This window comes from Thamnophis elegans, chromosome 6 (genome assembly GCF_009769535.1).
Source record: "Thamnophis elegans isolate rThaEle1 chromosome 6, rThaEle1.pri, whole genome shotgun sequence".
Taxonomy (NCBI): Eukaryota; Metazoa; Chordata; class Lepidosauria; order Squamata; family Colubridae; genus Thamnophis; species Thamnophis elegans.
The window spans coordinates 39,361,031-39,373,821 of record NC_045546.1 but is presented as its reverse complement, the minus strand read 5'-3'; the positions used below and the strand labels follow the sequence as shown (position 1 = coordinate 39,373,821).

Sequence of the window (12,791 nt, the reverse complement as noted above, 5' to 3'; positions counted from 1 at the left end):
TTTCTATAAACCCTATATCTCCATCAAAGTAATTAGAAGGAAACATTAAGTCCCGTCCTTTCCTCTTCAGTAAAGATTGCAGTATATAGTATACATACTAAATAAAGAGCCCTCAATTTACAGGTAGTCCTCAACTTTCAACAGTTCATTTAATGATCATTCAAAGTTACAACGGCACTGAAAAAATGACTTATGACTTTTTCACAGTTACAACCTTTGCAGCATCTCAATGATCATGTGATCAAAATTCAGATGCTTTCAACTGGTTCATACTTACAACCATTGCAGTGTCACGGGGTCATGTGATCTCTTTTTGTGACCTTCTGACCAGCAAAGTCAATGCGGAAGCCAGATTAATTTAACTAGGTTATTAACTTATCAACTGCAGTGATTCATTTAACAACTGTGGCAAGAAATGTCGTAAAATGGGGCAAAAGTCCCTTAACAAATTCTCATTTAACAACAGAAATTGTGGTTGTAAGTTGAGGACTACCTGTATTTGGTTTTTAAATGGATTGCTGTAGGCAAATTCATGGAGTTCACCAAGTAATATTGAACAACAGAATTAAAGGGGACATACCCTAAACATGATTTGCTGAATGTTTTTGGTTAGCACAGAATAATTACTCACATTTATTATTTTTATAATTTAAGTAGTGCCTAACACCAATGACTGAGTGGTTTGGGGTATAACAAAACACAAAAACAAAGCAAGATGGTATCCAGTTGCTCCAGATAAAATAATAGAAAAACAAATACCACAAGAGATTCCTTTCATAGTAACCAAAGGCCTGGGATGTTTTTAAGGCCTTTAGAATTCCACCAGGGTAAGAATCATACTGGTTTCAGTGGGAATCTCATTCAAAAGGGCAGGCATCATGATAGAAAATCACATTTCCTAGATCCTAATTGCACTGTTCAATCAAAAGAGCCTGGAACCCACCAGTTGGACCAGGGGAGACAGATGGTCCTTCAAATAATCTGTTCCTATGTTATATAGGGTTTTATAGATTATATCCAACATATTAAATCACATGCTAGCAACCAGTGCCATTTGTAAAGTAGAGGTCTCACATAGACATTCTGGGGTATGTCTATCACTTCCCACACTGCTGCATTCTGGACCAGTTGAAGGACATTCAAGGCAGTCCATATGTATAGCACAGGGTAGTAATCAAGCCATGAGGTGAATGGAATAAGACTGATTTTCTGAAGGGCTTTCCAATTTAGAAGGGGCACAAATGGTTCATCTAGGGGAGCCAAAGGTCTTCCCTCCTTTCCAATCCATGTCCTTCTTTGCCTGATCAGTTATCTGGTATACACCTCAGTCATATACTGCACTACTTACAGTAGATTTCATAACCTGAAGTCCCAAGAGTTTTAAGTAGCCCTCCAAACCTTTTGGTTTTCCAAGCATCTATAATTCTTTGGGATTCTTAATGTGATATAAGGGCAAAATAAATTTATTTAAAATTTAATTCAATCTCATATTTTTTTTCTTTAAAATCTTTAGTCTATAGCTAAGAAGTAAAATGCAACTATGGCTTGAGAGACTGTACCCACATGAGTTATGCTTTCTAAAGCACAATAACATAAGAGCTTACTTAATATTTTACTTCCTGCTCTGTTTCCATTGTTTTTAAGAAAATAATATAGTCTTTGTTTAACAGTGGCTTGAGCAACAAGTATGATACACATGAAGAAATGTTGTGAATTTTAGAACCCATACGTCAGCAAACTATGCTAATTAATTCCATTTATGTAAATGAAATTCAATTTTCAGGCCTCCTGCAAGCGCAGAATCTCTTAACGCAACTACCTCAGCAAAGCCAAGCCAACCTCCTGCAGTCTCAGCCAAGCATCACTTTCACCTCTCAGGTCAGTTCATTGTTTGTTTATTTTATTTTATTTATTCTGCTAACTGATGAGATACAGTAGAATAAATGAAATAGTACATGATTTGAATTCTTGGTCTCATTCTTCAGGATTATCAATCCAGGTGGCCTTCAAAATGCCTATCATGTCACATTCTATAGGGTCACACATTGCTGTGGTTGTTTCCAAGGTCACAAATTTACTGAACAAGAAGGCATGGAATGACATTACCAATTCATTTTCAATTGCCTGCAAACAAATATTTTAAAGGCTACTGGAAGCATAGTATTTTCAGCCAGAGTTCCCCAACCTTTCCAGTTTTGTTCACACAAGTGGGGATATGCGTACTCTCCCACTACTTCCATGGCCCGGATCTGAATGGTTTAAAGCCTGGTAGTGGGCCGGGGATTGGGGACCCCTGTTTTAGGGGAAAGGGAGAATGAGAGAGGAGTAATGCTGAATATTTTCTTCCCAAACATAGTCTTCATCATATCACTGGTAAGTTAATGTCCTTGCCCCATTCTTGTGATTTTCTCCAGATCTTTCTCTTCTATTCTGCTATCTCTAGGTGCTGCAGCATTCACCTTCAGTAGCAAGAGACTGCAGAACAGCATAGCATGCTATGCCTCCAAGGTCCCTTACAACTATGCTATACTATGCTATAGCAGAGTTGGAAGGAACGTTGGAGGTCTTCTAGTCCAACCCCCTGCTTAGGCAGGAAACCCTACACCACTTCAGACAAATGGTTATCCAACATCTTCTTAAAACTTCCAGTGTTGGAGCATTCACAACTTCTGGAGGCAAGTTGTTCCACTGATTAATTGTTCTAACTGATCTTGTAATCTTTACCATGGAAGGAAAAATAGAGATGTTCTGATATCTCTTTCTCTGAAAGATTGTTCTTTCTATTATTCCAACAAGGTTTTAAAATGATATTTATTTCAATCCTGAATCCCCATTTGTTTATTTTCAGTGGATCATTTTGAATGTTAACATTAGGAGAGTGAGAAGAAAAGTTAGCTCTATCCATTTTATCTATGCCATCAATGACTTTATATAATTCTATCATATCTTCCCATACCCTTCTTATTGTTGTAGCCTTTCCTCATGAAAGGTGCTTCATCCCACCAATCATCTTCCCTTTTTTACATTAACTTCAGTGCTGATGATCAGATCTGTACACAATAGTTAAGGGCGCTTTGCAACATAGATTTATATAGCATTATTATATTGGTAGTTCTATTCCCTTTCTATGGTTCCATTCATGTCTTTTCTACAGCAGCTGCTGACTGCATTGACATTTTCAAGCTCTCCATTATTAAATTATTACAAGATCACTTTTCCTGGTCAGTTACTAGCAGCTCAGATCCTATTAATATATAGATAAATTTTAGATTTTTAAACGCCAACATGTAACTCTTTACATCTGTTTACTCTGAACTGTGTTTGCTTGGGGAAGCCCATTCTTTACAATCACTTTTGATTTAGCCGTCTTTCATTGCTGCTAGTCAGCCCTACTTCCATTTAATTTATGGAATATAAATTACATCCATTGTCCTGAAATAGATATTTGATGGACTTCCTCTTTGTATATCTCAGCATTTTGAGAATTGAAAATTTATGCCTACTCTTTGCTCCCTGGTTTTAATTAATTGCTAATCTATGAGAGCACTTGAGTTGACCCAGGATTCTTGGATCAAAGCTTTTCAGAAATTGTGAAATATCTGTTGAGTCATCCTTGTTTATATGCTTACTGATATCCTTCAAAATATCTATACTTCATTTTATATTACTATAAAATTATTAAAAGTATTAATTTCCTTCCAAACAGCTATGGTGATACCAAATGTATCTGTTTCTAAAATTGAAATAATGTATACACATGCACACACCACACACATACCCCCCCACACACACGATATACTGTAACAGCTAGATAACCTGTATGTGTAAAAGAAATTTCAGATTAAACTGTTAATATTATCCCTAATCTGGTACATGAGAACCTGTCTACTGTACTTTAGATCCTCATTACAACTTGGTTAGATTAGTGCAGTACACTGTACATGGATTTACCAGGACACTGTTGGCCATATGATAATTGACACATATTCCTAGGAGTACATAACACTAATACCACACATTGACTAATCAGTTTCCAAGTAAAATTTAAATTTGTGGCTCAGTGGTTAGAGTGCAGTACTGCAGGCTACTTCTGCTGATTGCTTGCTGCCTGCAATTTGGCAGTTCGAATCTCAACAGGCTCAAGGTTGACTCAGCCTTCCATCCTTCCGAGGGGCTAAAATGAGGACCCAGATTTTTGGGGGCAATATTCTGACTCTGTAAACCTCTTAGAGAGGTCTGTAAAAGCGCTGTGAAGCGGTATATAAGTCAAAGTGCTATTGCTAATATGGCCATGAGCACTTTTACTACTATTGTAACTTCAAATGGTCATAAGTCGAAGACTAAGTATTACCTGTACTTAGTGAAAATAATTGTTCATTATTTCTTTTGCCATAGAGGTACCATGAAAAATTTACTGAGAAAGCAAGGGTGCTGTATACCACTAAGGTTTGAGAACCTCTGGCACAGTGACATAAATTATTGAGTGCAAGTGCACTTGGATTGAAAACAAGACAATTAGAATATCATTCTTGTAGTACATTATTACTGCAGTTTCCATATTACTCTACTTTCTTGTATTTCTTAACAGCCAGCAACCCCAACACGCACAATAGCAGCGACCCCTATTCAGTCACTTCCACAGAGCCAGACAACACCAAAGCGAATTGATACACCCAGCTTGGAAGAGCCCAGTGATCTTGAGGAGCTTGAGCAATTTGCCAAGACTTTTAAACAAAGACGGATCAAACTTGGATTCACTCAGGTATGATCGCACTTCCATGTAGAAGGGATTTGGTCAATGGTATTCAGATCTGAGGCTCTTAATCACTTTTCCCAATTAGAAGTGGTTTCTTATTTCTAAATTTGCAATATTATTTAATGTTTATTAATACTGATATATTTAAATACATGCTTAGTGGATATTTTGCACCCAATTTGATAAGGAACTTTTGAAGCATATGTGTCAGACTCCTAAAGATAATGTATTAACAAAGAACTTCTGCTTTAGATAGAGCTGACACTTAGTATTATGGAGCCTTGCTGTCAGCACAGAAGCGGAAAATACAAAATGACCTCAGTTCATCCAACTTCAGGGTTGATATGGGATGATTACTCAGAACCCTGACATTTTCATCCATAGATAGGGAGCTATATTATCAAAACATCTTCATAACTTCCCATAGAAAATCATTTGTGGCAAGGTTTTAAGACATGAGCTATTGCAGTTGTAAAATGAACAATAAGTATCTCAGACATTCTACAATAATGGTTTACTGAAAGTGGAAAACCATCGTTCCAATGCTGAGTAGAAATTTTGTTACATCTGATATCCTCAACAGATTATTGTCTTTTTGTCCTTGTAGGGTGATGTTGGGCTCGCTATGGGCAAACTGTATGGAAATGATTTCAGTCAAACTACTATTTCTCGCTTTGAAGCCTTGAACCTCAGCTTTAAGAACATGTGCAAGTTAAAACCACTTCTGGAAAAGTGGCTCAATGATGCAGGTAAATAGTTGTAGATTTTCTCATAATTTCACAGCTGATTTGTGGAATTCTGAAAATGATTCCTGTTAATTTTCCTGAAGATAAAAGTACACTTTGCGAGAATTATATCTGTAGATGACTTAATAAAATTTTGCAGAATAGGATTTATAAGTAAAACTTGGCAGATTTTTCAAAAGAAACCTTGTACAGTATGGGCTAAAGCTTGAAGCTTTTCTGCATCTGTGTCTTATTTATAATTGTTTCCTGTTAAAAAATAACCTCATAAGCATTGCATAAAATTTTATATTCTTAAGACAAGTTTTAAAGAATATTTGAGCCAAATTACTGAGTGATAGACATTAAACTTTTATTCTAAATAAGGATATATGGAGTTTTACCGCAGTGTAAACCCATGTTTAATAAACAAGATGTTAGTATATATATATAGTTGTGGGAAGTTCATTTTATTCATTGGAATTGTGGGTCTCCTTTCTTTTTGCAAGTGGGTACCGGGGTGGGTTTCACCCGATATGCACCAGTACAGGAGTACCGGAGGGTCAAATTTACTGTGCCTTTCAGTACCCGTTGGTCCGGTGGCACCGTAGCAGAACGCTCCCTCCCCTGGCCTGCCCCCCCCAGCTCACTCCCCCCCGCCCACCCAGTCACTGCTCAGTCTCTCTCTCTCTCACCATGCTTGGGGAAGCTTGGTGGGTGTGTAGGGCGCCTGTCTTCCCTGGCCGGGCTGGAGCACGGAACGGCCTCACAACAGGCGCATCTGCTGCTTGCTGAAGATTCGGCGCTCAGAAGCGGCGGCGGGCTTGTTTTCCAGCCGGTTCCTAGCCCTGCAAAGGTCCCGAAAGTGCCTGGGCTCCGGGACATTCTGTGCCTGCCACCGCTGCCGCCACCACTCCCAAACGAAGTGCCTGAAGCTGCTGCTTGCAGCCATTCGCGGCTGCAGGTAGACTGCACCTGTAGCGGGAAGCTCTTCACCCCGTGACAGCTCTTTTATGTCTCAAAGATGTTTTTTCCAAAAAGCAACTGGATTGTTTTTTCCTTGAGGAAGAAGAACAAAATGTTTCACTTCTCATCCAAGAAACTTCCTCAGTTGTGATGGCAATGTGTGTGTGTTGAGGAGGAAGGATAGGTACTGGTTGAGGCTGGATGGTAGGGAAAAGATCTGGTTGTTCACGATCTCTCTCTGAGAGCTGTTGAAGCCACTTGGGGGGTTGATCTGTGCCCTCATGATCCCCTGAATCAAATTGTAGAATCTTCTTGGAACTGCTACAAGGGGTGCATTGTAGACTAGACATAGGTGGTGTCTTATTCCTCCCTCTCTGTTGAGAGAGAGCTGGAGAGACCTAATCTGTCCCGAGCTTTTGAAGCTGGTGGGGCAGGCTCTGGATAAAAGTCAAAACCTGAGTTTGATGCTGACCTAGAGATTTTGTTGGAATCCTGGTTTAATTTTTGGAGAAAAGATTCCCTAAACTTGTGACTGCTTTCATCAAACCTTAGAGTGATAGAGAAAGAAAGAAAGAAAGAAAGAAGGCAGAGAAAGAAAGAAAAAGAGAGAAGGAGGGAGGGAGGGAAGGGAGAAAGAAAGAAAGTGGAAACATACACACAAGAAAGGAAGGAAGGAAAGAATGGAGGGAGAAGGAGAGAAAAGAGAGAGAGACAAAGATAAAGAGAAAAAAGGAAAGAGAAAGAAAGAAAGAAAGAAAGAAAGAAAGAAAGAAAGAAAGAAAGAAAACCTATGACCACAATTGAGCCCAAAATTTTGGTTGCTAAGCAAGAGCGTCACTAAGTGAGTGTCACCACATTTTCCAAGTTGACCACTCCCACCTGGTCACATGACTGCCAAGCCACGCCCATTCATTCACATGACTGCCAAGCCACTCCTACAAAACATGCCACGCCTACAGAATAGGTTCTAAAAAATTTGAAACCCACCACTGGTGAGTATGCTTCCTGTTTTGTTGGAATGGATTTCTACGTGTGAACTTCAGGTCCCAAACAATAAAACTTTGGAATGTATGTATGTTTTTAGGCAAGCACAATGAATGAAATTTACTTTCTTTAAATTAACTTAATGCTTACATTACATTAATTATTATCATTAACTTGATCTTTTTGCAGAAAACCTCTCATCTGATTCAGCTCTTTCCAGCCCAAGTGCCCTGAATTCTCCAGGGCTGGGGATTGAGGGCTTGAACCGTAGGAGGAAGAAACGCACCAGCATAGAGACCAATATACGTGTGGCCTTAGAGAAGAGTTTCCTGGAGGTCAGTACTTGCACTTACTATCCCAGTATATAAGGTTTTAGTTTTTATTGCAATCATTTGTTTTTAAAAAGTTGATGAAATGGGGTGCAAATTTTCATACATGCACATTGTTTTAGGACTTGTGTAGAAAATAGGTCACGTACAAACAAGTATGTCTTTGCATTGAGATGCCATTTGCATTTTTATGTTTTAATTTTAATAAATAATTGAAGATGTATTAGAAAGAAAAGCATAAAAGAAAAAAGAAAAGAGCAAAAAAAGAGGAAAGATTTATAAGCAGTATAAAATTGAATAAGAATTTTCAAGGTAACATTAGATTAGCACTGGATACAAAGGCAATGGTTATATCAGTATAGCATTTCAAAACCATTATTAAAATAATATTCAGTAATTAACAAAGGCAGACAGTATAATAAGAATAATTAAACAGAATGAACTATTGGTAAAAAAAAATCTAATTGAAGAATATCTATTCTTACTGCAACAATTTAATCATGTAAAACCTTGTGACAAGAGAATCCCAAACTTAAGATGCAGTACTTTTCCATAAGCAAAATTAAGATCTACCAAGTTAAATTCAATTCCATATCCGACTTTTTTTCCCAAATAAAAAGTTATTTTTACATTGAGACATATGTTTACAACTTAGTCTGCTACTCTTTTACATAATGTACCATATGTGGTTTCCAGTGAGAGTTATATAAAGTATTCTAGCAGTTAAATATGAAGCCAACTCTAAATACTTTGTAGGGATATAAATATTTCTTTCACTCTGTAATAAGATACAGTTTGTATCTAGCTTATCGGTGGTACTTACTTCTTTTGTTGTAGTTTTTTTTAATATAGAAAGAAACATACTGTAGTTCCCAACTATACCATACAACATAAAATAGTCTAAATGGTTTTATCTTTCAGAACCAAAAGCCTACCTCGGAAGAGATAACCATGATAGCTGACCAGCTGAAAATGGAAAAAGAGGTGATCCGTGTTTGGTTCTGTAATCGGCGCCAGAAGGAAAAAAGAATTAACCCACCTAGTAGTGGAACCAGCAACTCACCCATCAAAGCAATGTTCCCTTGTCCAACTTCATTGGTAAAAATTCAAAACCATTTGAATTGTGTTAGATTGGGAGATAATGTAATAATTCTTGCTAAGAATAGCAAGAAGATGATGTTGATATTTTTGCTCTTAAGGATCTCAAAATCTGATAGTTATGATGAGTGGAAATTAATGTACCCAGTTCAGTTCTTATTTCTATTTTGTAGTTGGTGCAGAAAAATAGCACCTAACACATGCAATTCTGAATACTGTATTTAACATTGTAGTATGTTAATGTATTTACTTTCATTTTTCCACACACATAAAAAGATTAATGATTTTAATAATAAAAGACAGCTTGTTACGGTAAATATCTAAAGCTATATAGAAGTTTTCATTTGACTCCTTTATTTATTTGTGACATCTTTTTTGATCTATAGGTGGCAACTACACCAAGCCTTGTGACAAGCAGTGCAGCTACCGCTTTGACTGTCAACCCTGGGCTCCCTTTAACCAGCGCAACTGTAACTAGTTTGGCAGTCTCAGGTAAGAAGCCATTTAGACTGTAACTGAATCTAAAAGCTTGCTCTTAAACATAAAATTATTATCATATCTATATACTTTATCCACTCAGAGTACTTTACAAAAATATGTGTTTGTGCGTGTGTTTGTGTGTGTGTGTGTACACATACACACACACATACATACATACATACATACATACATTCACATAAACATACACATATATAACCATCATAATAAACCCTAGTGCTTAAAAATAATCAATGAAAATATTTAAAAAATGTTCATTTAATGAACAGTAAAATAATAGAACTATTTAAATGCAGCCAAATTCTGAAGTAGTAGTTATACAAAAATGTAGGGGTGAATAAACATACCTGCAGTGGGTTTGGTTTTTTTTTTAAAGAACAGAAAATGGAACTAAGCCAAACTTCTCTCAAGAAACAGTTCCATAATTTAGTTATCAAGTCAATGGATCATTGTGTTACCCATATTCAGATTTACTGCTTTTTAAAAGGACATCAAGGTTTGTTTCTTTGTTTCAATTTGTAAATTTGTGTAAACTACTCCTCTCATATGTAACTCTTAATTCAGATTGAGGAAAAAATGGAATGACGCCTGATAATATATTTAATAAATACTTACAATTCATCAGTATGCAGCATCAAAATTATTATTTCTTCTGAAGTCTCTCAGTAAAAAATATACCTTTTGTTGTATCATATTTTCCTCTACTAACAAAGTAATCCATACAATAAAGTCATCTGCCTTTCTACAAATCTAAGCATTTTTATATCTCAAATAGTAATTCTGTATTTGGCTCAAGAACTTTACTAAAGTTTACTAACTTTACTTGTACTAAACAACACTGAACTTTAGCTTAATAAAGAGTTGCAGAATAAGTCAATTCTGATCTAAAATTTAAAGCAGCCAAATTATTGTTTGTTTCTTAATACTGTTCTTATATAAGAATTGTGTTTCTTAATATTGTGATTGCCTAGGGTTTTGGGCCATATTGAGTTTTTAAAATAAATTACTGTTAGTCTAATTGTTGATGCTAAATGTTCATGCAAAAGAATCACTGAGTGTGTAAGGGAAGAGAGACTAAAATCAATTCAAGTGATATGCACACTTGACTCCCTATAGTTGTGTTTGAAACTGTCTTCTGTAATAGGATTTTCAACCAATAGGTACAAGTTAAAATTCACCTTATGTGGTTTATGCTTTTATGTGGAAATGCTTTAATTGGAGCAATAGAAATATTGAATAGAGTGATATATAATTCCATCTTTTTTTAACAAAAAATTCAGAGATAATTGCTAATTATTCTGTAGCCAAAATGGTTGCATTAACAAAAAGGAGATACCAACAGATTTGGGGAGCTCCAAGATTTGCAGAGGTACAAAAAAAATCTTTATGAAAAATAAAAACCAAAATGAATAAAATAGAAACAGATTTACAAAAAGGGTATTTTCAATGCCACTCAATTTCTGACTGACTTGCAAAGAGATCAGGAGTCTCTTGTTTTGGACAAAGAACTAAGATTATAGTATTGCGATTGAGGAGGAAGTTGATAGCATCAGGAAATGCATGTGAGTCTTGAAAAGAATTAGTGTTCAGTTCTTAGTTGAATTAGGGTTCTTACCAGGGGTGGGTTCCACCCGGATCGCCCTGGTTTGCGTGAACCCGGAAGTAATTAACTTCCGGGAACGCCGGTACCGCTCCTGGCCCCTGTCGCTGCAAAGTGCCCTTGCCAACAAGGCAGCACGACCCGCTCGGCATGTAGAAACAGCAAAAGAAGGAACAGGAGAGGAGTTCCAAGCCGGGCTTTTCAAACAGCCGAACTCCTCTCCTGTCCCTTTCTTTTGCTCTTTGAACAAGCCGTGCGGGTTGCGCTCCTGGTTCTGGGGATCCCCCCCCCCCCCAAAAAAAAGACTGGCTGCCCATCTCTCCAAATCTTGTGGCTTTTCAGGATTTTCTTTTTAAAAAACGCCTCTCTGGATGATCTTGAAAACCTGCAAGGTTGCTTTGGAAGGGGACAGATGGGCAGCATTTCCCCCTGTCCCCCTCCCTGGGTGCCTGCAGCCTCAGAGCCTGCAGCCTTAAAGCAAGCCTTTGCACAGTAAAGAAAATCTCACGAGTGAGAGAAGTTCTTAATTGCCTTTACTGTTGTGGAAGGCTCCGAGGCTGCAGGCAACCAGGGATGGGGTGGGGGGAATGCTGCCTGTCTTCCCTCTCCCAAAGCAACCTTGCAGGTTTTCAAGATCGTCTGCAGAGGCGTTTTTAAAAAGAAAATGGTCTTCTTGGGAGGGGGAATGGGCTGCACTCAGAAGAGCCGGCACCCGGGTGCCCTGAAGCAGCGCCAGCCAACATGTCCATAAGAAAAGCCCCAAGGGCAAGTGTGGCAGCGCCGCACCAACCTCCACCCTGCCGGCCGCCTAGCAACACATCCCCGCCACCTCCTTCTACTCAGCAGGCGGGGACATCCCATCTGTGCCCGCTTCCGCGGCCGCCACCTCCACTCCCAAACGCAACTGTCAGCTGCGAGCAGGTGCCTGAAGCTGCTGCTTGCAGTCATTTACGGCTGCAGATAGATTGTGCCTGTGAGAGCTCCTCTCCAGCAGTCCTAGTTTGGTAACATCATCAGTGCTAGAAGGGAGTGGGGGGGGGGGAAGAAAGAGAAAGGACAAACAGGAGAAAGAGAGGGAGAAAGAGGAGGTGGGGGATAGTGGGATCCTTGCTGCTTTCTGAGCTTGGTGGTTTTCTTACAGGCATTTCATTACCAAATTAGGTAACGTCATCAGTGCTAGAAGGAAGTGGGGTTGGGGGGGGGGGAGGAGGAGAAAGTTAGAACAAAAAAGAAAAAGATAAGGAGGGAGAGGACTGTGGGGTCCTTTGGTGTTCTCTGAACGCGGTACTTTTTAATTATTTTAGGGAATTTTTTTTATTTATTGTTTATAGCATGTTTATTACAAGAAATGTTATTCCTTTTTGCAAATGTTTCATTTGTGATGCAATATGTTGCTTTTAAGTGTTCAGACCAGGTTTATGTGTCTCAAAGTGACTGCTTTTCTATGGGCAGGCCAGGTTTGTTGCAAGGCAGTGTGTTTCACCCTCCTTGTTTAGGTAATTCTGAGGTGGTTGATGGTTCTGTGAGCGCCTGTCCTTTATAATTTTCCACATTGCCTTGATGGTTTTTATTCCAGTGACTTTGTCTTTCCTGTCCTTAGGCTTAGGAAAAAAAAATAGTTTCATTGGCAGTCTTTTTTGGGGGGGATTCTTATTTTTTGGGTGTTTTCCTAGCACTGTCATAGTTTGGGTGTGTGTGTGGGTGTGTGTGTAATGTCCCGCAGTTATCTACGGATTAATAATGATCTAGTAATATTAATAATATCTAGTAATTAGTAATATCTAGTAATAACATTGTCTTGGCCACTCCTACCAGGTCACATGGGTGGCAAGCCACTC

The 12,791-nt window shown here is 38.3% G+C and overlaps 1 protein-coding gene across 2 annotated transcripts in view; it reads left to right on the top strand.

Annotated features, from left to right (window-relative positions):
• Positions 1-12,791, top strand: part of POU2F1 (POU class 2 homeobox 1) — a 113,598-nt gene that overhangs the window by 84,685 nt on the left and 16,122 nt on the right. For both annotated transcript variants that reach the window (XM_032219475.1, XM_032219474.1), the window contains 6 exons: positions 1,784-1,878; positions 4,589-4,762; positions 5,364-5,505; positions 7,618-7,763; positions 8,679-8,855; positions 9,242-9,347. In XM_032219475.1, the coding sequence (XP_032075366.1) occupies positions 1,784-1,878; positions 4,589-4,762; positions 5,364-5,505; positions 7,618-7,763; positions 8,679-8,855; positions 9,242-9,347 (840 nt within the window). The remainder of the gene's footprint in view (positions 1-1,783; positions 1,879-4,588; positions 4,763-5,363; positions 5,506-7,617; positions 7,764-8,678; positions 8,856-9,241; positions 9,348-12,791) is intronic.